Source organism: Lithobates pipiens, unplaced genomic scaffold (assembly GCF_037356315.1).
Source record: "Lithobates pipiens isolate NorthernLeopardFrog02 unplaced genomic scaffold, aLitPip1_a1.2 Scaffold_16, whole genome shotgun sequence".
Taxonomy (NCBI): domain Eukaryota; kingdom Metazoa; phylum Chordata; class Amphibia; order Anura; family Ranidae; genus Lithobates; species Lithobates pipiens.
Genome location: NW_027507748.1, coordinates 8,796,412 through 8,823,300, shown reverse-complemented (window position 1 = coordinate 8,823,300; position 26,889 = coordinate 8,796,412). Strand labels below are relative to the sequence as shown.

Here is a 26,889-nt window from a genome sequence, read left to right as displayed (position 1 = left end):
AAACAGCACAAGCCTGTATAAGCAGGATTTGTTGCCAATCACAAAGATGGCCGCGGTCGAAAGTGTGACAGTGTCGTGATGTCAGAGCTCTTTCCCACCGCGGCGTTTCGTCTAATCGAACGCCCCCTGCTGACGTTCGATTGAACGAAACGCGGCGTTGAATAAATATTCAATTGTATTGGACAAGATGTTTGACCACCTGGCCTCTTCTTTCTGAGTGTAAACAAAGTTGTCAGGGATTCCCTTCAAATATATATATATATATACGTATATGTATATATATATATATATATATATATATATATATATATATATATATATATATATATATATATACATATATATATATATATATATATATATATATATATGTATGTATATATATATATATATATATATATATATATGTATATATATATATATATATATAATACCCTTACTCTAGATGGGGGGATGTTACTGGGTCATATACACTACAGTATATTACCAAGAGTATCGGGATGCCTGCCTTTTCTTTGTGTACTGGTCCAAATCATTTGGTGGAGGGGGGATTATGGTGTGGGGGGAGGAGGGAGGGAGGTGTGGGGTTGTTTTTCAGGGGTTGGGTTTGGCCCCTTTAGTTCCAGTGAAGGGAACTCTTAAGGCGTCAGCATACTAATACATTTTGGACAATTTGATGCTCCCAACTTTGTGGGGACAGTTTGGGGACGGCTCCTTCCTGTTCCAACACGACTGCGCACCAGTGCACAAAGCAAGGCCCTTAAAGACCTGGATGAGCGAGTTTGGGGTGGAGGAACTTGACTGGCCTGTACAGAGTCCTGACCTCAACACGATAGAACACCTTTGGGATGACTGCGATGGAATCACCCACAGTGTAGACTTATGCTCCACCGAACATCCACACACCAGGCCTCTTACCAAAAGGAATGGACCACTCAATCACAGGTGGTCAAACAGGCATGATAACTCCACAGACCACAAAACCATTAATGGAGATCACAGATGGTGGGGTCTTGTAGTTCCACCAAATAATCAGAGGTGCATGCATAAAATATAAAAGAAAGGAACTCCTCATGGTGTACTATTATAAAACCAGGGTCGTGCCATCAGAGCTCTTTCCCACCGCGGCGTTTCGTCCAATCGAACGCCCCTGACGACGTTCGATTGAACGAAACGCGGCGTTGAATGAATATTCAGTTGTATTGGACAAGATGTTTGACCACCTGGTCTCTTCTTTCTGTTTGTAAACAAAGTTGTCAGGGATTCCCTTCAAATATATATATATATATATATATATATATATATATATATATATATATATATATATATATATATATATAATATATATATATATACATATATATATATATATATATATATATATATATCCAATATATATATATATATATATATATATATATATATATATATATATCATACCCTTACTCTAGATGGGGGGATGTTACTGGGTCATATACACTATATTGCCAAGAGTATCGGGATGCCTGCCTTTTCTTTGTGTACTGGTCCAAATCATTTGGTGGAGGGGGGATTATGGTGTGGGGGGAGGAGGGAGGGAGGTGTGGGGTTGTTTTTCAGGGTTTGGGTTTGGCCCCTTTAGTTCCAGTGAAGGGAACTCTTAAGGCGTCAGCATACCAAGACATTTTGGACAATTTCATGCTCCCAACTTTATGGGAACAGTTTGGGGACGGCCCCTTCCTGTTCCAGCATGACTGCACACCACTGCACAAATCAAGGTCCATAAAGACATGGATGAGCGAGTTTGGGGTGGAGGAACTTGACTGGCCTGTACAGAGTCCTGACCTCAAGCTGATAGAACACCTTTGGGATGAATTTGAGCGGAGAGTGTGAGCCAGGCCTTCTCATGTAACCTCACAAATGCTCTTCTGGAAGAACGGTCAAACATTCCCATAGACACCCTCCTAAACCTTGTGGACGACTTTCCCAGGAGAGTTGAAGCTGTTATATCTGCAAAGGGGCGGAGCCAACTCAATGTTGAACCCTACGGACCAAAACTGGGATACCATTAAAGTTCATGTGCGTGTAAAGGCAGGCATCCCAATACATTTGGTAATATAGTGTATATGTGTTGGGGTTTGCGCCATAATTTACAGCAGGTCTGGTAGGAACCTGCAAAAAAACCCCCCAAAAAATGGCATAAGGTCACCCCTAAAATTCAAGTCTGATATGAATTTAAGGAGAGACCCTGCTCCTTTATTTATATCAGCTGTCATCATCCACCTGATCTGCCAGAAGAGGGGGCTCCATAGTCCTCAGAGCTACACTAAGAACAATGTAATGAATACAAATCAACACAGGATGAGAGCACAGGAAAGATTTCTGGCAGGATCAACAGGAATATTTTTATGGTAACATCCCGTTAAGATGAAACTTTCTATTTCATTTTCTTATCTGTTTTGCTTAACTGTAAGAGATATTGTGGAGATATACATACAGATATACAGATATCAAATCAGAAGCCTTGTCTGGCACTCTAGAAGAAAGGGGTGGTCTGGATATTTAAAAATGGAAACCAAAAGCCTGTTGTGGTTAAACTCTGATTGGAACATTATGAATAAATTGTCTCTCTAGAGAGTTTCAGAAAGGAACATAGTAATGTTAGTTTGTAGATTTGCGGTTGAATTTAGTATATGACTCATTGTGGTGGCAGAAGGGCTGCATGTAATGGTGATATGTGACCACTAGGGGCCTCTATAGTACAGTTTTTGAGAATTTAGAAGTTTTGTTATTATTTTGTTACTTTGTTTCAAGGTGTTCAGCATTTAATAGGGATATATATATAGAAATAAAGCAGGTCTCGGCCAGAACTAGTACACCAGGCAGCGAGGGACAGCGGCGATGCGGCGTCATTTTTTTAGGGGACATCAGATCGGCCAAGGGGAGCAATTCCGGGACTTTGTATTGTCCTGGGATGAAGGTGCCCGGGCCGCGGGACTGACCTCCCACAGCCGGACTTTCACGGGCAATCCGGGACGGTTGGGAGGTATGATATATACACTGTATTGCCAAAAGTATTGAACTTTAATGGCATCCCAGTCTTAGTCCGTAGGGTTCAATATTGAGTTGTCCCTTTGCAGCTATAACAGCTTCAACTCTTCTGGGAAGGCCGTCCACAAGGTTTAGGAGGGTGTCTACGGGAATGTTTGACCATTCTTCCAGAAGAGCATTTGTGGTTGTTGGATGAGAAGGCCCGGCTCGCGGTGTCCCCCCTAATTCATCCCAAAGGTATTCTATAGCATTCAGGTCAGGACTCTGTGCAGGCTAGTGAATTTCCTCCAGCCAAAACTCGCTCATCCATGTCTTTATGGACCTTGCTTTGTGCACTGGTGTGCAGTCATGTTGGAACAGGAAGGGGTCGTCCCCAAACTGTTCCCACAAAGTTGGGAGCATGAAATTGCCCAAAATGTCTTGGTATGCTGACGCCTTAAGAGTTCCCTTCACTGGAACTAAGGGGCCAATCCCAACCCCCTGAAAAACAACCCCTCACCATAATCCCCCCTCCACCCCCACACCATAATCCCCTGTCCCCCCACACCATAATCCCCTGTCCCCCCACACCATAATCCCCCCCCACCCCCACACCAGTGTACAAAGCAAGGTCCATAAAGACACAGACAGGGGCGGACTGACAACTCATGGGGCCCCCGGGCAATAGGAGATTATGGGGACCCCAGGCAATAGATTATGGGGCCACACAGTATACACACACACAGACACACAATATACACACATAGTATACACACACACAGAGTACACATACACACACTGAAAAGGTACTGCAGAGGTGGGGCAGCTATAATCTTGGGATTTAAAAAAAAAACACAGATTTTTACATACTGTCCCTGGTTTTATTGAGGCTGGCAACCCTGATGGGGCCCCTTATTGGCATGGGGCCCTTGGGCAGTGCCCAAGTACCCGAATGGTCAGTCCGCCCCTGGACACGGATGAGCGAGTTTGGGGTGGAGGAACTTGACTTGCCTGCACAGAGTCCTGACTAGAGATGAGCCGAACACCCCTCAGTGCGGTTCGCACCAGAACATGCGAACTGGCAAAACATTTGTTTGAACATGCGAACACCATGAAAGTCTATGAGACACGAACATGAAAAATCTAAAGTGCTAATTTTAAAGGCTTATATGCATGGTATTGTCATAAAAAGTGTTTGGGGATCTGGGTCCTGCCCCAGGGGACATGGATCAATGCAAAAAAAAGGTTTAAAAAGGGCATTTTTTCAGGAGCAGTGATTTTAATAATGCTTAAAATGAAACAATAAAAGTGTAATATTCCTTTAAATGTCATACCTGGGGGATGTCTATAGTATGCCATGTTTAGAACAATCCGCAAGCAAAATTACATATCTAAAGGAAAAAAAAGTAATTTAAAACTACTTGCGACTATAATGAATTGCCGAATCTGGCAATACAGATAAAAGTCATTGAAAAAAACGTCATGGGATTCCCCCCACAGGGGAACCCCGAATCAAAATGTAATTTTATTTTAAGGGGAACCCCACGCCAAATATAAAAATCAATAGCAGACCCTTATCTGAGCACGCAACCTGGCAGGCCACAGGAAAAGATGGACAAGAGAGCGCCCCCCTCCTGAACCGCACCAGGCCACATGCCCTCAACATTGGGAGGGTGCTTTGGGGTAGCGCCCCCCCAAAGCACCTTGTCCCCATGTTGATGGGGATAAGGGCATCATCCCCACAATCCTTGCCCGGGGGTTGTGGGTGTCTGCGGGCAGGGGGGCTTATCAGAATCTGGAAGCCCCCTTTAACAAGGGAACCCCCAAGATCCCCCTGTGTGAAATGGCAACGGGGTACAAATTTACCCCTACCATTTCACAAAAAGTGTGTGAAAATGGTAAATAAAAGACAATAATTACCTTGGGACAAGTCCTTTATTAAAAAAAATAAAACTGTCACACAAAGTCTTCTTCTTCTTCTCGCGCTCCGATGGACCAAAAAAACAAAAAACAAAAAGCCGCACGTCACCAACGATCTGCCTCCATGAGAGGCACCCTCTATAATGACCTGCCGCTCTCAGGTGAAAGCTCTTTTATAAATGAGGGCGGGGCCACATGATGACTTCACCGGGTGACCCCGCCCCCTCTGACACACGGGGACATCCTTATGGCTTCCCCGTAGCGTCAGAAGGGGGCGGGGCCACCCGGTTACGTAACTAAGTGACCCCACCCCTCTGACGCTAAGGGAAAGTCATAGGGATTTCCCCGTGGGTCAGGGGTGGGGGCGGGGTCACCCGGTGATGTCATTGTGTGGCCCCGCCTTCAGTTATAAAAGAGCTGTCACCTGAGAGTCCTGTCATTACGGCGGATGCCTTCCATGGAGGCAGATCGTAGGCGGCTTGATTTTTTTTTTTTTTCGGTCTATCGGAGCGCGAGAAGAAGAAGAAGGCTTTGTGGGACAGTTTTATTTATTTTTTTAATAATGTCTCAGGGTGTGTAGTGTCTTTTTTTTTTTTTTTACCATTTTCACACATTTTTTGGGAAATGGTAGGGGTACATTTATACCCCGTTACTCTCCCACTGGGCAAGGGTTGTGGGGATGAGGCCCTTCTCCCCATCAACATAGGCACAAGGTGCTTGGGGGGGGGGGAGGCTACCCCAAAGCAGCCTCCCAATGTTGAGGGCATGTGGTCTGGTACGGTTCAGGAGGGGGGGGCGCTCTCTCGTCCTCCCCTCTTTTCCTGCAACCTGCCAGGTTGCGTGTTCGGATAAGGGTCTGCTATGGATTTTTGGGGGACCCCCCAGGCATTTTTTTTTTACATTTTGGTTTGGGGTTCCCCTGTGGGGGAATCCCATGCCTTTTTTATCAATGAACTTTTATGTGTATTGCGGACTGACAATTCATTACAGCCGCGAGTAGTTTTAAATTACTTTTTTTCCTTTAGAAATGTCATTTTGCTCTCGGACTGTTCTAAGCACGGGAAACATGCGCCCCTCTACAGGCATACTATAGACACCCCCCCAGGTACAAAAACTTTTTGCATTGATACATGTCCCCTGGGGCAGGACCCAGGTCCCCAAACACTTTTTATGAAAATACCATGCATATTAAAATTAGCACTTTTGATTTCTCCTATAGACGTTTAAAGGGTGCTCTGTGGCTTTTGAATTTGCTGTGAACACCCCAAATTCTTCGCTCTTCGGTGAACAGTTGAACACCTGATGTTCGAGTCCATCCCTAGTACTGACCTCAACTCAACCGATGAAACCAATTGCCTTCAGAAGTCACCTAATTAGTAAATAGAGTCCACCTGTGTGTAATTTAATCTCAGTATAAATACAGCTGTTCTGTGAAGCCCTCAGAGGTTTGTTAGAGAACCTTCGTAAAGAAACATCATCATGGAGGCCAAAGAACACACCAGACAGCTCAGGGATGAAGTTGTAGAGAAGTATAAAGCAGGGTTGGGTTATAAAAAATCTCCCAAGCTTTGAACATCTCACGGAGCTCTGTTCAATCCATCATCGGAAAATGGAAAGAGTATGGCACAACCGCAAACCTACCAAGACATGGCCGTCCACCTAAACTGACCGGGCCGGGCAAGGAGAGCATTCATCAGAGAAGAGCCAAGAGGTCCATGGTAACTCTGGAGGAGCTGCAGAGATCCACAGCTCAGGGGGGAGAATCTGTCCACAGGACAACTATTAGTCGTCTCTCCACAAATCTGCCCTTTATGGAAGAGTGACAAGAAGAAAGACATTGGTGAGAGAAAGTCATAAGAAGTCCTGTTTGTAGTTTGTGAGAAGCCATGTGGGGGAGGGGGCAGCAAACATGTGGAAGAAGGTGATCTGGTCAGAGGAGACCAAAATTCAACTTTGTGGCCTAAAAACAAAACGCTGTGTGTGGCAAAAAACTAAGACTGGCCATACACCTATAGATTATCTGCAGATTTTCTATGGTTAGATGGAAAAAGTGGAACAGATTCCTCCATCTACGCTGAACTGTGTGGATGGAAGAATCTCCCACTGGCCCAAGCTTCCATATCTTACTAGTCGGTCCCGCTGGCTCTCACAATACCGGAACATTCTGATCGGGTGCAGGCATTGTTTAGGTTGAGAGCCAGCGGGGGCCGACTAGTAAGATACTGAAGGTCGGGCCGGTGGGAGATTCCTCCATCCACACAGTTCGACATACATGGAGAAAGCTGTTTCACTTTTTCCATCTAACCATAGAAAATCTGCAGATAATCTATAGGTGTGTGGCCATCTTAACACTGCCCATCACCCTGAACACACCATCCCCACCGTGAAACATGGTGGTGGCAGCATCATGTGGTGGGGATGGTTTTCCTCAGCAGGGACAGGGAAGCTGGTCAGAGTTGATGGGAAGATGGATAGAGACAAATACAGGACAATCTTAGAAGAAAACCTGTTAGAGTCGGCAAAAGACTTGAGACCCGGGAGGAGGTTCACCTTCCAGCAGGACAACGACCCGAAACATCCAGCCAGAGCTACAATGGAATGGTTTACATCAAAGCATATCCATGTGTTAGAATGGCCCAGTCACAGTCCAGACCTAAATCCCATCGAGAATCTGTGGCAAGACTTGAAAATTGCCGTTCACAGACGCTCTCCATCCAATCTGACAGAGCTTGAGATATTTTGTAAAGAAGAAGAATGGGGAGAAATGTCCCTCTCTAGATGTGCAAAGCTGGTAGAGACACCCCCAAAAAGACTTGTAGAGAAAGGGGGTTCTACAAAGTATTGAATCCGGGGGGCGCCATACAAATGCCCTTCCCCCCACACTTTTCACATATTTATTTGTATCATTTATCATTTTTCCTTCCACTTCACAATTATGTGACACTTTGTGTTGGTCCATCACATAAAATCCCAATAAAATACATTGATGTTTTTGGTCGTAACATGACAACATGTGGGGAATTTAAAGGGGGTATGAGTACTTTTACAAGGCACTGTTTCTCAGAATTAAAAGTATCATTTAGTTCTTACCTCTATGATGATATGCATGGTCAGAACAGACACTACACCTGGATAGAGAGAGAGAAAAGATTACCGTCACGGAACACTTTGATTTTGGAAATCCTATAATCTTTTCTATATGAAGAGGATCGATTTCCCCAACCCCCCCCCCATCTCTATAACATAAACCTTTTCACATCTGCTGTGACAGGTAATAGGGACGGTCCCGATGTTCGAGTCGAACGTAAATTCGTCTCGAACATCGGGCGTTCGCCTGTTCGCCGGATAGCGAACGATTAGGGGCGATCATGGCAAATTTGAAAGCCGCGGAACACCCTTTAAAAATCTATGGGCGGAGTCACCCGGTCGACGTTACCGCATCGCCCTGCCCTCAGTAAAAGAAGAGCTGTCACCTGAGAGGGCGGCCATTACTGCGAGTGCCTCCCATGGAGGTGGGGGTCAGTCACGTTTTTTTTTTTCTTTCTTTTTTGGTCCGTCGGCGGAGCAAAAGAAGAAGAAGACTTTGTGGGACTGTTTTATTTTTATTTTTTTAATAAAGGACTTGTCCCAAGCCTTGTCTTGCATTTTTACCATTTTCACACTTTTTTGTGAAATGGTAGGGGTACATTTGTACCCCGTTACCATTTCACACAGGGGGGGAGGCCGGGATCTGGGGGTCCCCTTTTGTAAAGGGGGTTTCCAGATTCCGATAAGCCCCCCCACCCACAGGACCCCACAACCACCGGCCAGGGTTGTGGGGATGAGGCCCTTGTCCCCATCAACATGGGGACAAGGTGATTTGGGGGGCTACCCCAAAGCACCCTCCCCATGTTGAGGGCATGTGGCCTGGTATGGTTCAGGAAGGAGGGGGGTGCTCTCTCCTCCCTCCTCTTTTCCTGCAGCCTGCCAGGTTGTGTGCTCGGATAAAGGGTCTGGTATGGATTTTGATGGGGACCCCCACGCCGTTTTTTTTTTTTTAATTTGACGCGGGGTCCCCCCTTAATATCCATACCAGACCTGAAGGGCCTTGTATGGAATTTGGGGGGGACACCCCCAGATACAAAATTGAAAGGAGTATTTCACTTTTATTGTTTCACTTTAACCACTTGCTTACTGGGCACTTAAACCCCCCTCAGTCCCAGACCAATTTTCAGCTTTCAGCGCTGATGCACTTTGAATGACAATTACGCGGTCATACAACACTGTACCCAAATGACATTTTTATCATTTTTTTCCCACAAATAGAGCTTTCTTTTGGTGGTATTTAATTACAGCTGGGAGTTTTATTTTTTGCTAAACAAACAAAAACAAAAAAAGATGCAAAAACAATAGTTTGTTATAAAATTTTGCAAACAGGTCATTTTTCTCCTTCATTGAAGTGCGCTGATGAGGCGGCACTGCTAGGCTGCACTGGTGGGCACTGATGGGCTGCATTGGTGGGCACTGATGGGCTGCATTGGTGGGCACTGATGGGCTGCACTGGTGGGCACTGATAGGCATAGTTAAGGCGGCACTAATAGGCACAGATAAGGCTGCACCGATGGGCACAGATAAGGCGGCACTGAAGGGCAAAGATGGGCACAGATAAGATGGCACGGATGGGTGGCACGGATGGGTGGCACGGATGGGCACTGAAAGGTACCACTGATAGATGGGACTGATGGGCACTGATAGGTGGCACTGATAGGTGGCTCTGATAGGTGGCACTGCTGGGCACTGATGGGCGGCACTGCTGGGCACTGATGGGCACTGGTAGATGACACTGATGGGCACGGATATGTGGCACTGGGGTGCAGCACTTTTGTTGAGGCAGACTGTGGGCACTGCTGGGTGGCACTGTGGGCACTGCTGGGTGGCACTGCTGGGTGGCACTGTGGGCACTGCTGGGTGGCACTGTGGGCACTGCTGGGTGGCACTATGGGCACTGCTGGGTGGAACTGACAGGGGGCACTAATTTTTTTATTATCTATAGTTATGAGGGGGCAGGTGGGCACTGGCAGGGGGCAGGTGGGCACTGGCAGAGCTGGCCTTGATCGGGACTGATGAATAATAGCCGATTACCGGCTCCGTTATATCACATGATCAGCTGTCATTGGCTGACAGCTGATCACGTGATAAGGGGTCGGGATCGACCCCTTGCACGGATCGGTGATCAGGCGAGTCTCATAGACTCGCCGATCACAGAGCGCGCCGCGTGCGCCCCTCAGGGGGCGTGCAGGCCGCTCGTGCACGGGACTACGTCTATTGACGTCGTCCCGGCAAAGGAGATCCGCGCTGTAGCCGTCATTCGGCTATAGCGCAGTTCTCAAGTGGTTAAGCATTATTAAAATCACTGCTCCCGAAAAAAACTGAACTCATTTTTAAAACATATTTTTGCATTGATACATGTCCCCTGGGGCAGGACCCGGGTCCCCAAACACTTTTTATGAAAATAACTTGCATATAAGCCTTTAAAATTTGTAGTTTTGATTATTCATTTTCATGTCCCATAGACTTTAACAGTGTTCGCATGTTCGAACAAATTTTTGTTCTGCTGCGAACCGAACCGGGGGTGTTCGACTCATCCCTAACAGGTAACTGCCCAGACCATTTCACCAATACAAACCCACATACAGCCTATACTGAGTGCTAGACCCGATAGTCTGACCTCCAACCTTCCCTTCAGTCTTGCACAGTTATACCGGCTCCTCTCCGTTACTGTAGTGGATTACTCTGATTTCACCGCACACTGTGAGCTGCCATATTTTTGGATTTCTTCATTTTCACATTTTCAAATTTTTCCGGATTTCCGAATTTTCAATTTTTCGAATTTCCAAATTTCGAATTTCCAAATTTTTAAATCTTCGTATTTCAAATTTTAAAAATTTAAAAAATTTCTGAATTTTGAATATCCGAATTTCTGCAATTTCAAATTTTTGAATTTCCGTATTTCTGAATTTCAAATTTTCGAATTTTAAAATTCCTGATTTTCAAATCTTCTAATGCCGAATTTTCCCATTTTCGAATTTCCGAAATGTAAAATTTTCCAAATTTAAAATTTCCGAATTTTCAAATCTCCGTATTTCAAATTAACAAAATTGTAAAAATTTCTGAATTTTGAATTTCCGAATTTCTGCAATTTCAAATTTTCGAATTTCCGAATTTCTGAATTTAAAATTTTCGAATTTTCAAATTCCTGATTTTCAAATCTTCTAATGCCGAATTTCCTAATTTTCGAATTTCCGAAATGTAAAATTTTCCAAATTTCGAATTTCCGAATTTTCAAATTCCAAATTTTCAGAATTTGGAAATGCAAAAATTCGAAAAGCTGAAAATTAGAAAAATCTGAAAAAAAGAAAGAAAAATCTGTGAAATTCAAAATAATAACTATCTAATAATAACAACTAACTAGTAAATTCTAGGTATTGGAATTTCCTTTCACATTTGGCTGTTTGTGAATGTAATAAATACGAATTTATCTGAAGTTACAAATTCTCTGAAATAACAAATGTCGCATCTAAACAAATGGAATGGAACAAATTAAAAATAAATAATAATAATAATAAAAAAGGTTTAATTATTATTATTGTTATTTATTATCCACTTCAATACCGGGCCCAGGCCCATTTTCAGCTTTCTGCGCTGTCGCTGTTTAAATGACAATTGCGCGGTCGTGCTACACTGCACCCAAATAGAATTTTTATCATTTTGTTCCCACAAATAGAGCTTTCATTTGGTGGTATTTGATCACCTCTGCGGTTTTTATTTTTTGCTAAATAAATAAAAAAAGACCAAAAGTAAAAAAAAAAAAAAGTTTTTCATTTGTTTCTGTTATAAAATTTTTGTTTCAAACATTTTATTAAAGTATAAGAAGCATTACAGTACAATATCAACCAGGTTTAAGCATTACTGATACAAACAATATACCAAGTACAATCACAGTCGGGAAAATCATTCATCAGATAAGAACAGCAGGTTTGTAAAGAAATATAATCGGAGGCAAACAGTATTATTATCAGAAGCGTTCATATGCTTATATCCACATCAACCGAGGCATATAAGCCAGGTTAAGGTGGGATGTGGAGAAGGAGGTCAAGGGTAACAACACTGGGCGAAATAACTAAAGAACCAAAGAAGATCTCGGGAACCTGGTTACCATTAGGAGTATTCTGTTATAAAATTTTATAAATAAGTACGTTTTCTCTTAACTGATGGGCACTGAAAAGGCGACACAGATGAGGTGCCACCAATGAGCAGGCACTGATGGGCACGGACAGGCACTGATGATGGGCACTGATATTTAGCACTGATGGGCATTGATAGGCAGCACTGATGGGCACTCATGGGTGGCACTGATGGGCACTGATAGGCGACACTGTTGGGCACTGAAAGGCTGCAAAGATGGGTACTTATGGGTGGCACTGATAGGCAGCACTGATAGGCAGCACTAATGGGCATTGATATGTGGCACTGATGGGCACTGATATGCGGCACCGATATGAGGCATCCCTGGTGGCACTGGCAGTGGTAGGCATTGTGAGTGGGCACTGATTGGCAGCTGTCTGGGCAGAGATTTGCATTTCCTTGGTGGTCTAGGGGGGGGCATACCTGGTGGCCCAGTGTGGATGGCCATCCTGGTGGTCCTGGGCGGCATGATAGCAGTCCTGGGTGGGATCTGAGAGGGGGCTGCACTGATAAACAATCAGCACAGACCCCCCCTGTCAGGAGAGCAGCCAATCGGCACACACGTGAGAAAAAGCCGATCAACGGCTCTTCCTGTTTACATTGTGATCAGCCGTGATTGGAGACATGGCAAAGAGCATCCATCGGACTGACACCCCACACCACCGATCACCGCGATGCGCGCTCCCACGGGCGTGTGGCAGCTGTTATCCTGCTGGACATCATATGACGCCCAGTCAGGATAACTGAACCACCGCCTGGCCATAATTCTGCTATAGGCCGGGCGGGAAGTGGTTAATATTAGATCGTTACGTTACATTCGTTTAGATGCGGCATTTATTATTTCAGATCATTCGTAACTTCGGATTAATTCACACTTGTTACATTCACTAATGGCCAAATTTGAAAGGAAATTCCGATACCTATAATTTAATAGTTATTATTAGTTAGTTATTATTTCGGATTTTCGGTTTTTTGAAATTTAGAATTTCTGTAATTTCGAGTTTTTGAATTTCCGAAATTATGAATTTCCAAAATTCAGAAATTTCGCATTTTCAAAAATGAGAAATTTCAAAATTTCGGAAATTGAAAAATTCGGAAATTTCGCAATTAATGAATTTGTCAAAATTTGTTTAACCGGTTCCCGACCAGCGCACGCCGATGTACGTCGTCAGAATGGCAGGCATATTGGGGTACAGGTATGTCCAATCTTCAATGCCGCCCTGCCATCGCGAGCGCACCTCCGGCGGCACGCTTGCGTGCCGGTCGGGACCCCCGTGAGTCTTGTCGCGGGTCCCGCGGACTCGATCGCCGCCGCCATATCCGCGATAGTCTCACGGGATGGCTGAATGGAGAAATGCCATTGTAAACAGCATTTCTCCATTCTGCCTAGCAACTAGTGACGCTGATCTCTGCTCCATGTGATTGGAGCAGAGATCAGTGTTCACTAAATGAAAGCCCAGCCCCCAACAGTTAGTAACACGCCCCTAGGAACACTTAACCCCTACACTGCCACCCAGTGGTTAACCCCTTCACTGCCAGTGTCATTTACACAGGAATCACTGCATTTGTATAGCACTGATTGCTGTATAAATGACAATGGTCCCAAAAATGTGTCAAAAATGTCCCATGTGTCCACCGCAATGTCGCAGTCACAATAAAAATCGCTGATCGCCATCATTACTAGTAAAAAAAAAAGAATAAAAAATTATTAATAAAAATGCCATAAAACTATCTCTATTTTGTAAACGCTATAACTTTTGCGCAAACCAATCAATAATCGCTTATTGCGATTTTTTTTACCAAAAATATGTAGACTAATACGTATCGGCCTAAACTGAGGGGAAAAATGTTTTTTTATATATTTTTGGGGGATATTTATTATAACAAAAAGTAAAAAATAATGCGTTTTTTTTTTCAAAATTGTCGCTCTATTTTTGTTTATAGCGCAAAAAATAAAAACCGCAGGGGTGATCAAATACCACCAAAAGAAAGCTCTATTTGTGGGAAAAAAAGGACGTCAATTTTGTTTGGGAGCCACGTCGCACGACCGCGCAATTGTCAGTTAAAGCGACGCAGTGCCGAATCGCAAAAAGTGGTCTGGTCTTTGGCCAGCAAAATGGTCCGGTCTGTAAGTGGTTAAAAAAAAAAACGAATTCGGAATTAAACAAATTGCACACGTCTAGTATTCATGTCACGCCATCAGTTATGACTAGGCCTCACGGTGAATAAGCCCCAGTTTAAGTAGAAGATGAAATGTTTGAAGGCCTGGGGCCTGCAGTACCCCTCGTGGCGACAACCTGGTCATTTTAGTAGATTTACTGCTGGTGGACTCCAAATCCCATCGGTCTGACTTGCAAATAGGGTTGCCACCCTTTCTTCAAGCCAAGCCCGACCACCCGTAGGAGAGTAGATATCTGATGCACATAGCATGCTGCAGCAAAATGTAGGTGTAGCCAAATTGCCCTTGCTTACATCATCACCCTGCCCCCACCCTCCGTATGCAGAATCTGCCCCCAGACAGTTGCTCGTAGCACCCAGATGGCAACAGATTTATGTGTGACTATCCTGGTTACTTGGGGGCCACAGCCCCATCTGATTAATATGTCCAGGTTTCAGTTCCTCTGATAGGACGTGGATTCTGTTTACACACACAGAACCACGGTCCAGGCAATCGCGGGTGCCAGGCGGACATCGTGGCCGCCGGGCATGCGCATCGGGTGCCCAGAGACGTGTGGTGGCCGTGCGCGCCCCCTAGAGGATCATAAAGTAAAAGACGTCATATGACGGCGGCCCAGAGGGACAAAGGGTTCCTGCCGCCGTCATATGACTGTGCGCGGTAGGGAAGCGGTTATAAAAAAAAAATTTAAAAAGTCCCGTGATGTCCATTTATCTTCTATCACGCTGCCCGACGGACCGAGAAAAGAGAGGGAAAAAAAGCCGCAACAGCTCCGCCTCCATGGGAGGCTCCCGCCTAGTGACGCTTCTTCTTGGTGACAGCTGTTATATAGCTGAGGGTGGGGCCACCCGGTGACGTGATCGCTCGACCCCTCCCCCCCCGATGCCTGTAGTACCCCTCATGGCGACAACCGGGCATTTTAGTAGATTTAATGGTGATGGACTACTGATCCCAGCAGTCCGACTTGCAAATCCTGCCCGCCCTCATGGCTGCATCGATTTGACACCAACTCCACAGTCTCTCCTTCTGGCTCTGCACCCAGCTCCCCTGGCATGCCTCTTCCAGATCTCCCACTGTGCTTCCACTCCCCGACACCTGCCCTGGATCCTTCCTCAAGGACTTACTCTGGCTGTGCGTACCAACTGCCTGTTCCAGGACCCCGCTCCATGACCATGTGAGGAGAGGCTCCCTCCCAGCTCCCGAGCTCCTCCGCCGCATGGGGGGTGTTCCTCCTGCACGACAGTTCACCCAGCCGACAACTCCCCCCCCAGCAGGCTGTCTGTGGGTATATGTAGGAGGTCTGCCTGCTAAACCACTCCTCCGCCCCCAGGTCAAAACAAACAGGCCTAGCTCGCAGCATCGGCCTGCTTAACCGCTTAACAACCGGCCCATAGCCGAATGATGGCTACAGGGCAGCTGGATAACTCTGGGATGGCGTACTATGATGTCCTCCCAGAATCGCGAGATCGGTGACAGCAGCGCTGTGGGCTGGATGTGTAGTGCCCACAGTGCTGCTCAGTGACTGCTATCCCGCCATCCACGCTCAGCCATCCCGCCATCCACACTAGGGTTGCCAACTTTTCTTCAAGCCAAACACGAACATTTTCGCGTTGCACGGGAATTTTTGTAGTACACACTATAGGATTATAAAATACCTTGGGTTACCCAAAAAGAGTAGTAATGAGGTGTGCTATGGTGAACAAAGGATATGGCCAAATTGCATTAAAAGTGGGGGGACGTAAAGGGGCATGGTTAACTACAACAAAAGCATTAGTGTACCCATAAAATATGATTCGATTAATAAAAGAAATGTCATTGAAAATAGCCTACCTTAAAAGTAGACACTGTCAGCCAGTAGGGCAGAGGACTGTGTCAGTAGGGCAGAGGACGGTGTCAGTAGGGCAGAGGACGGTGTCAGTAGGGCAGAGGACGGTGTCAGTAGAGCAGAGGACGGTGTCAGTAGGGCAGAGGACGGTGTCAGTAGAGCAGTGGATGGTGTCAGTAGGACAGTGGACGGTGTCAGTAGGGCAGAGGACGGTGTCAGTAGGGCAGTGGGCGGTGTCAGTAGGACAGTGGACGGTGTCAGTAGGGCAGTGGACAGTGTCAGTAGGGCAGAGGACGGTGTCAATAGAGCAGTGGACGGTGTCAGTAGAGCAGTGGATGGTGTCAGTAGAGCAGTGGATGGTGTCAGTACGACAGTGGACGGTGTCAGTAGGGCAGTGGATGGTGTCAGTAGGGCAGAGGACGGTGTCAGTAGAGCAGAGGACGGTGTCAGTAGAGCAGTGGATGGTGTCAGTAGGGCAGTGGACGGTGTCAGTAGGGCAGAGGACGGTGTCAGTAGAGCAGTGGACGGTGTCAGTAGGGCAGAGGACTGTGTCAGTAGGGCAGAGGACGGTGTCAGTAGGGCAGAGGACGGTGTCAGTAGAGCAGTGGACGGTGTCAGTAGGACAGTGGACGGTGTCAGTAGGGCAGTGGACGGTGTCAGTAGGGCAGTGGACGGTGTCAGTAGGACAGTGGAAGGTGTCAGTAGGGCAGTGGACGGTGTCAGTAGGGCAGAGGGCGGTGTCAGTAGAGCAGAGGATGGTGTCAGCAGAGCAGAGGACGGTGTCAATAGAGCAGTGGATGGTGTCAGTAGGACAGTGGACGGTGTCAGTAGGACAGTGGACGGTGTCAGTAGGGCTGTGGACGGTGTCAGTAGGGCAGAGGACGGTGTCAGTAGAGCAGTGGACGGTGTCAGTAGGACAGTGGATGGTGTCAATAGAGCAGTGGACGGTGTCAGTAGAGCAGTGGACGGTGTCAGTATAGCAGTGGATGGTGTCAGTAGGGCAGTGGACCGTGTCAGTAGGGCAGAGGATGGTGTCAGTAGAGCAGTGGACGGTGTCAGTAGTGACTTCTGCCGAGCGAAAGTGATGCCCGCCGAGGGGAAGTGACGTCCGCCGAGGGGAAGTGACGTTGGGTGCCCAGGCACTGAAGGAGGCAGACTACGAGGGACCCCCTAGCAACAGGCATTTAGAGGTGAGTTAACCACTTGCCGACCGCCGCACGACGATGTACGTCGACAGAATGGCACGGGCAGGCATATGGGCGTACATATATGTCCCTGCCCCCCCGGTGCCAGAGGCGGTCGGATTCCGAGCAGGAGCGATCCGAGATGAGGGGGCGGCCATTCATTCATGGCCACCCCCTCGCGATCGCTCCTGACGAATGGAATTGCAGCATGACATCACTTCCTCTCCTGTAATGTAAACACAGGCAGAGGAAGTGATTTGTAATCTATCCTCCGTGTCGGTATTTTTTGTTCCGGCACCGAGGAGAGAGGATCGGTGAGTTGCACAAACACTACACTATACAGTAGAACACACCAGGCACACTTTCACCCCCCCCTTCACCCCCCGATCACCCCCCCAATCACCCCTGCACCCCCAGTCACAGTGACACCAATTGCATTTTTTTTAAATTTTTTTATTATTGCATTGGTGTCATTTGTGACTGCAATAACTGTTAGGGCAGTTAGGGTTAGCCCCCTTTAGCTCTAGGGTACCCCCCTAACCCCCCCAATAAAGGTTTAACCCCGTGATCACCCCCCCGTCGCCAGTGTCACTAAGGCTGGGTTCACATTGCAGCGGTTTTAGAACGGATGTGATTCGCACCGCACTGCAGTGCAAATCACATCCGATCTCTGTGCGATGAGAGTATGGCTGAATTCGCATCGCACCCGCCGCAAACTCGCACGGGATCCTTTTTTTGGTCCGCAGCAGAATCGGATCGCATGGGTGTTCACACCATGCGATCCGATTCCTGTCCGAGTTTGCAGATCGCACTGCGATATGCGAACTGATCTGGGGGTGTCATTAAAATTTCACTGACACTCCCTGCAGTTCGCATAGGGCAGTGTGAACTGCCGCCGGGAGGCATGCGATGCGGGAACCCGCCGCGGATTCGCGGCGTTCCCGCATCGCTCCAGTATGAACCAAGCCTAATAAGCGATCGTTTTTCTGATCACTGTATTAATGTCACAGGTGACGCTAGTTAGGCAGGTAGGTATTAAGGTTCGCCGCAGCTTTTTATAGCGCCAGGGACCCCCATATACTACCGCATAAAGCCCCCTGATTGCCCCCTAGTTAACCCTTTCACCAGTGATCACCATATAACTGTTACAGGTGACGCTGGTTGATTAGTTATTTTTTTATAGTTTCAGGGCACCCGCCATTTATTACCTAATAAAGGTTTAACCCCCTGATCACCCGGCGGGTGATATAAGTTTGAGGGTCAGATAAGGTCTGCGTCGCCCCAGGCAGCGTCAGGTTAGTGCCAGTACCGCTAACACCCACGCGCAAAGCATACACCTCCCTTAGTAATATAGTATCTGATCAGATCTATATTAGCGTCGCCAGCATTTTAGGTTTCCCAAAACGCATTGTTAGCGGGATCACCCCAGATACCTGCTAGCACCTGCGTTTAGCCCCTCCGCCAAGCCCAGCCCAGCCCACCCAAGTGCAGTATCGATCGATCACTGTCACTTACAAAACACAACACACATAACTGCAGCATTCGCAGAGTCAGGCCTGATCCCTGCAATCGCTAACAGTTTTTTTTGTAGCGTTTTGATACAGTCGCTGACAGCCTAGGTGCTTTTTTACCTGTGAGTCTCACTAGTGTACCCCTAAATTTAGGGGTGTCTACTTTCCAAAATGGGGTCATTTGTGGGGGTTTTGTGTTATTTTGGCATTTTATGGCCTTCAAAACTGTGTTAGGTAGTGAGGAGTGAAATCAGAAATTTACACCCTTAGAAATCCTGAAGGCGGTGCTTGGATTTCGGGGCCCCGTACGCGGCTAGGCTCCCAAAAAGTCCCACACATGTAGTATCCCCATACTCAGGAGAAGGAGCAGAATTTATTTTGGGGTGTAATTTCACATATGCCCATTGCATGTGTGAGCAATATATCATTTAGTGACAACTTTGTGAAAAAAAAAAAATAAAGTTTGTAATATTCCCGCAACTTGTGGCAAAATATTAAATATTCCATGAACTCAACATGCCTCTCAGCAAATAGCTTGGGGTGTCTACTTTCTAAAATGGGGTCATTTGGGTTTTTTTGTGCCATCTTGGCATTTTATGGCCTTCAAAACTGTAATAGGTAGTGAGGAGTGAAATCAAAAATTTACGCCCTTAGAAATCCTGAAGGCGGTGCTTGGTTTCGGGGCCCCGTACGCAGCTAGGCTCCCAAAAAGTCCCACACATGTGGTATAACCGTACTCAGGAGAAGCAGCAGAATTTGTTTTGGGGTGTCATTTCACATATGCCCATGGCATGCGTGAGCAATATATCATTTAGTGACAACTTTGTGAAAAAAAAAAAAAAAAGTTTGTAATATTCCCGCAACTTGTGGCAAAATATTAAATATTCCATGAACTCAACATGCCTCTCAGCAAATAGCTTGGGGTGTCTACTTTCTAAAATGGGGTCATTTGGGGGTTTTTGTGCCATCTTGGCATTTTATGGCCTTCAAAACTGTAATAGGTAGTGAGGAGTGAAGTCAAAAATTTACGCCCTTAGAAAGCCTGAAGGCAGTTCTTGGCTTTCGGAGCCCCGTAGGCAGCTAGGCTCCCAAAAAATCCCACACATGTGGTATCCCCGTACTCAGGAGAAGCAGCAGAATTTATTTTGGGGTGTCATTTCACATATGCCCATGACATGTGTGAGCAATATATCATTTAGTGACAACTTTGTGAAAAAAATAAATAAATAAATAAAAGTTTGTAATTTTCCCGCAACTTGTGGCAAAATATAAAATATTCCATGGACTCAACATGCCTCTCAGTAAATAGCTTGGGGTGTCTACTTTCTAAAATGGGGTCATTTGTGGGGGTTTTGTGCCATCTTGGCATTTTATGGCCTTCAAAACTGTAATAGGTAGTGAGGAGTGAAATCAAAAATTTACGCCCTTAGAAAGCCTGAAGGCGGTGCTTGGTTTTCGGGGCCCCGTACGCGGCTAGGCTCCCAAAAAGTCCCACACATGTGGTATCCCCGTACTCAGGAGAAGTAGCAGAATTTATTTTGGGGTGTCATTTCACATATGCCCATAGCATGTGTGAGCAATATATCATTTTGTGACAACTTTGTGAAAAATAAATAAAGTTTGTAATTTTCCCGCAACTTGTGGCAAAATATAAAATATTCCATGGACTCAACATGCCTCTCAGCAAATAGCTTGGGGTGTCTACTTTCTAAAATAGGGTCATTTGTGGGTGTTTTGTGCCATCTTGGCATTTTATGGCCTTCAAAACTGTGATAGGTAGTGAGGAGTGAAATTACAAATGTATGCCCTTAGAAATCCTGAAGGCGGTGCTTGGCTTTCGGGGCCCCCGTACGCGGCTAGGCTTCCAAAAAGTCGACCACATGTGGTATCCCCGTACTCAGAAGAAGCAGCAGAATGTATTTTGGGGTACAATTCCACATATAACCATGGCATGTGTGAGCAATATATCATTTAGTGACAACTTTGTGTAAAAAAAAAAAAAAAATTGAGTTTATTGGATTTTTCTAATAAAAAAAAGTAGAAAATATCATTTTTTTTCAAAATTTGCGGTCTTTTTACGTTTATATCGCAAAAAATAAAAATCGCAGAGTCAGTCAAATACCTTTAAAAGAAAGCTCTATTTGTGGGAAAAAAAGGACACAAATTTTGTTTGGGTACAACATTGCATGACCGCGCAATTACCAGTTAAAGCAGCGCAGTGCCAAATTGTAAAAAGACCTCTGGTCATTGACCAGCAAAATGGTCCGGTCTGAAAGTGGTTAAAAAAAAATCCAATTTTTTGTTGGGGGAATTTTACTCACATTTTTTTGTTTTGGTGGGGGGGACACCACTTTAACTGAAATGTGATGTTTGTCATTAAGGCAATTTTTGATCATTTTTATTGACAGTTGTGTTTTTTTTTATATTATTAACTCAATAAATGAACTTGTTTGAATACATCAACTTGAATATATTTTTTACATCGGTTCCATCTGAGCGCTGCTATTGTGTTTTTTTTTTTTTTTTTTTAATATGTCCTGATCGCCTGTTTTAACCTCTTCAATGCATCATCACTATGCTGCAACGGCATGCAGTGCACACAGCTGCAGGGGGGTTGCAGTGCAGCCCCATTCACCTAGGGATGTACTTCAAGGGTGAAAAAGATTGAGGAACACCGACATAGAGGAACCCGTCTCTCAATTTTCCTCCTGCAGCCGCTGAGTGCCTGTGGGAGGGAGAGGAGGGGAAGTGACCCACTTTCCACCAGGCCCTGGTGTTCTGCCACTGGGCTCGAAGAAAAGAGCACTCTTCATGGTTTCTTGCATCAGGGGCCCTTAGGGTTCTAGTTACACCACTGTGTGGTTAATAGGGATGAGCTCATGAGTGTTCGCATGGAACACGCGCAGAGCACGCCAGGAAGTGAGGCATCGCCCCGATGCGTGGCTGCAGAGATCGGGCAATGTCTCACTGCCTGTGATTAGCGCAGCGCCGACTTCCTGGTGGGCTCTGCACGTGGACCATGTGAATGGTAGGGCGGCACAGTGGTGTAGTGGTTAGCACTCTCACCTAGCAGTAAGAAGGGTCGCTGGTTCGAATCCCAACCAGGACACTACCTGTGCCTGCGTGGGTTTCCTCCGGGTACTCCGGTTTCCTCCCACACTCCAAAGACCTGCAGGTAGGTTAATTGGCTTCTGTCCAAAATTGGCCCTAGTATATGAATGGGGACGTTGGATTGTGGGCTCCTTGAGGGTAGGGACTGATGTGAGTGTGCAATGTACAGGGATAGGGACAATTGTAGACACTCACTCAGGATGGACTGGTGTCTTTATTCAACCTTACTAACTATGTAACACACCAGAGCTCATCCCTAGTGGTTAAATGTACCTGCACTGGCAGCTATCACAAAAAACTTGCACTCGGCACCTACCTAAAGGTAGAGGGGGCTACACACAGATCCCCAAAAAGCAGAAAACATGGTAACGCTAACACACCACCGTGCATTATGGTGCTCTACATCAGAAAAATAAAATGTGTTATATGTTATATACTGACAACTCATGGGGCCCCCGGGCAAAAGGAGATTATGGGGCCACCAGGCAATCAGAGATTATGGGGCCACACAGTATACACACAGTATACACACAGTATACACACAGTATACACACAGTATACACACACACACAGGGCAGGACTTACCATTGGGCTTGACTGGGCTCAAGCCCATGGGCCCCACCCAATAGGGGGCCCCGCCGAGATACATAGCCGAGTGTACTTGGCTCGGCACTGCTCACAGTCACGCCAAGTCCTGCCCTATGATGGACATAACACAGGGACTTGGTGTGACTGTGAGCCAAGTAAACTCGGCTACTGTCGACTGCGCTCAGGACTGCGAGAGGACCTGAGAGCCACTGTAAGGAAATATTCAGCGACCCATCACAGTTTGCTACGGAAGTGACGTTCCATCGCCGCCATCTTGCTACACCCCACACTCCTCCACAGTAAGGATACACTAAGAAGGGTGTAAAGTGGACATGTTGTTACACCCACCGAAGTTTTGCATTTTAGACGTATTTATAACATTAAAGTCAGTTTCTATAGTGAAATACGGGACTTACAACTCCGTCTGACTACTTAGATGTTGAATTTTAAAAGCAGCGACCTTTTGTCAAATTAACAAACCTGGGAGATGAGCCGGGTTGCCGCTGCTTTTAAAATTCAAGATCCAAGTAGTCAGAAGGAGTTCAAAGTCCTGTATTTCACTATAGAAACTGACTTTACTATTATAAATATGTGTAAAATGCAAAACTTCAGTGGGTGTAACAAGATGTCCGTTTTACCCCTTCTTAGTGTATCCTTATTGTGGAGGAGTGTGGGGTGCAGGAAGATGGCGGCGACAGAATGTCACTTCCGTAGCAAACTGCGATGGGCTGCCGAATATGTCGTTACTCCACCGAGAGGACCCGAGAGCCACCGAAATACACAGGACTCTGTATCTTGGTGGCACCATTTTTAAACTTAAAGACTGCAATGACAAGGCTGCAAATGACACTGGACAAGGCTGCAGATGGATGGACAAGGCTGCAGATGGATGGACAAGGCTGCAGATGGATGGGCAAGGCTGCAAATGACACTGGACAAGGCTGCAGATGGATGGGCAAGGCTGCAGATGGATGGACAAGGCTGCAGATGGATGGACAAGGCTGCAGATGACACTGGACAAGGCTGCAGATGGATGGGCAAGGCTGCAGATGGATGGACAAGGCTGCAGATGGATGGGCAAGGCTGCAGATGGATGGGAAAGGCTGCAGATGGATGGACAAGGCTGCAGATGGATGGGCAAGGCTGCAGATGGATGGACAAGGCTGCAGATGGATGGGCAAGGCTGCAGATGGATGGGCAAGGCTGCAGATCGATGGACAAGGCTGCAGATGGATGGGCAAGGCTGCAAATTACACTGGACAAGGCTGCAGATGGATGGGCAAGGCTGCATATGGATGGGCAAGGCTGCAGATGGATGGGCAAGGCTGCAGATGGATGGACAAGGCTGCAGATGGATGGACAAGGCTGCAGATGGATGGGCAAGGCTGCAGATGGATGGACAAGGCTGCAGATGGATGGGCAAGGCTGCAGATGGACACTGAGAAGGCTGCATTGATGGGCATTTAAATGTACGTTTTTTTCCTTAAACTTCCCTCCTAAAAGTTTTTTCCCTTAAAATTCCCTCCTAAACTTGGGGTGTGTGTTATACGCCGGCGCGGGTTATACGTCGATAAATATGATAATGTATAGAAGGTAGGGCCCATAAGTGACTTAAGCCCAGGGGCCCCCACCACCCTAAGTCCTGTCCTGCACACACACAGTATACAATCACACAGTATACAATCACACAGTATACACAGACATGTACACACCGTATACACAGACATGTTTCTATTGGCTGAGAAGGTTCTGGAGAGGTGGGGCAGCTATAATCTCTGGATTTTTAGACCAAAAGGATGTCGGTAAGGGACATTTCAGAGACAGATGTAAAAAAAAACACAGATTTTTACATACTGTCCCTGGTTTTACTGAGGCTGGAAAACTTGATGGGGCCCCCTAGTGGCCCGGGGCCCTCGGGCAGTGCCCGAGTGGCCAAATGGTCAGTTCGCCCCTGTTGGCATCCGATACAAAATGGCTCCATAGAGAGCGGAGGAACCAATATCGTGGAGTAGAGATCAATCGCTAATGACCCCGTGCCTCAACCTGTTCTTTATATATATGGGTGGTGTACCTTCTTCCTAGAAAAGGTCCTCAGCTCTTCTCTTTTCTTTCAGCTGTCTTTATCTTGAGCGGCTCCTTCTCTCTGGTCACTTCTCCTTTCGGTTCACGATCCCTAATGTTTGATCCACTTTCGTCGCGAGATTTGCTTTTTTTTTTTTGCTTCTGAGTCATTGTGGAACAAGACTTGTTCGCACACGTTCCCCTTCCCGTGTTCTTCGCAACACACTTTGAAATACTTTGAAAACCACAACTCGGAGACACATTTGAAACATTCAGTTCCTTCTACTCCCTTCTGCTTTTTTGTGAACATTCTTTATTCAAGCGCTTAGGCATATTTTATACATAGAAGGGAAAAAAAATGCTTACAGGATTGTCGTTAATCACTTCAACACCGGGCGCTTTTACCCCCTTCCTGCCCAGGCCAATTTCCAGCTTTCAGCGCTGAAGGACAATTGCGCAGTCATGTAACACTGTACCCAAATGACACTTTTATCATTTTGTTTTTTTCACACAAATAGAGCTTTCGTTTGGTGGCATTTAACCATTTGCTTACTGGGCACTTAAACCCCCCCTCCTATCCAGACCAATTTTCAGCTTTCGGCGCTGACGCACTTTGAATGACAATTGCGCGGTCATACAACATTGTACCCAAATGAAAGTTTTATCATTTTTTTTCCCCAAATAGGGATTTCTTTTGGTGGTATTTGATCACCTGTGCGATTTTTTTATTTTTTATTTTTAAATGTAAGAAAACCAAATTGAAAAAAAATATATATATTTTTTGTTTTAAAATTTTATAACGGGTCATTTTTGTCTGTCGTTGATGTGCACTGATGTGGCGGCACTGATGGGCACCGATAGGCGACAGTGATGGGCACTGATGGGTGGCAGTGATGGGCACTGATCGGTTACACTGATAGGCAGCACTTCTAGGTGGCACTGATTGACATCACTGATGGGCATTGATAGTTTTATTTATACAAAATCATCATTTTACAGTTCAGTAATATATTGTTCTCTGTGTGCAGATGACCAATCAGTGGTAACTTGTGTCTTGTTTGTTATTATGTTTGTTTTATTCTTTGTGTAGTGTAATTGTATCCTGAATCTGAATCACACCGTAGTCTCTGATTGAAGACCTGAGGCTTTCCGTGTCAAATATAATGAAGAAATTAACAATTTCCATAATTACTTTGTGTGTGGGTTCTCACTGGCTCAGGTCTTCTCTGCATTCCCCCGGGGTGGAGGGACCTTCTCTACATTCCCCCGGGGTGGAGGGACCTTCTCTGCATTCCCCCGGGGTGGAGGGACCTTCTCTGCATTCCCCTGGGGTGGAGAGACCTTTTCTGCATTCCCCTGGGGTGGAGGGACCTTCTCTACATTCCCCCGGGGTGGAGGGATCTTCGCTGCATTCCCCCGGGATGGAGGGACCTTCTCTGCATTCCCCGGGGTGGAGGGACCTTCGCTGCATTCCCCCGGGATGGAGGGACCTTCTCTGCATTCCCCCGGGGGTGGAGGGACCTTCTCTGCATTCCCCCGGGATGGAGGGACCTTCTCTGCATTCCCCCGGGGGTGGAGGGACCTTCTCTGCATTCCCAGGAGGTGGAGGGACCTTCTCTGCATCCCCCGGGGTGGAGGGACCTTCTCTACATTCTCCCGGGGTGGAGAGACCTTCGCTGCATTCCCCCGGGATGGAGGGACCTTCTCTGCATTCCCCTGGGTGGAGGGACCTTCGCTGCATTCCCCCGGGATGGAGGGACCTTCTCTGCATTCCCCCGGGGGTGGAGGGACCTTCTCTGCATTCCCCCGGGGTGGAGGGACCGTCTCTGCATCCCCCCGGGGTGGAGGGACCTTCTCTGCATTCCCTGGGGTGGAGGGACCTTTTCTGCATTCCCCTAGGGTGGAGGGACCTTCTCTGCATTCCCCCGGGGTGGAGGGACCTTCTCTGCATTTCCCGGGGTGGAGGAACCTTCTCTGCATTCCCCGGGGTGGAGGGACCTTTTCTGCATTCTCCAGGGGTGGGGGGGCCTTCTCTGCATTCTCTGGGGGTGGAGGGACCTTTTCTGCATTCCCTGGGGTGGAGGGATCTTCTCTGCATTCCCTGGGGTGGAGGGACCTTCTCTACATTCCCCCGGGGTGGAGGGACCTTCGCTGCATTCCCCCGGGATGGAGGGACCTTTTCTGCATTCCCCCGGGGTGGAGGGACCTTCGCTGCATTCCCCCGGGATGGAGGGACCTTCTCTGCATTCCCCCGGGGGTGGAGGGACCTTCTCTGCATTC

At 46.7% G+C, this 26,889-nt stretch overlaps 1 protein-coding gene across 3 annotated transcripts in view; it reads right to left on the bottom strand.

Annotated features, from left to right (window-relative positions):
* Positions 1-24,786, bottom strand: part of LOC143981582 (V-set domain-containing T-cell activation inhibitor 1-like) — a 60,970-nt gene extending 36,184 nt beyond the window's left edge. The window contains exons 1-2 of one of the 3 annotated variants that reach the window (XM_077479552.1): positions 24,620-24,786; positions 8,020-8,057 (exon numbers count right to left, since the gene is read on the bottom strand). In XM_077479552.1, coding sequence (XP_077335678.1) covers positions 8,020-8,037 — 18 coding nt within the window. In that variant the 5' untranslated portion in view covers positions 8,038-8,057; positions 24,620-24,786. The remainder of the gene's footprint in view (positions 1-8,019; positions 8,058-24,619) is intronic. The other 2 variants (XM_077479551.1, XM_077479550.1) reach the window with 2 other exon arrangements.
* Between the last annotated feature and the right edge of the window lie 2,103 nt (positions 24,787-26,889).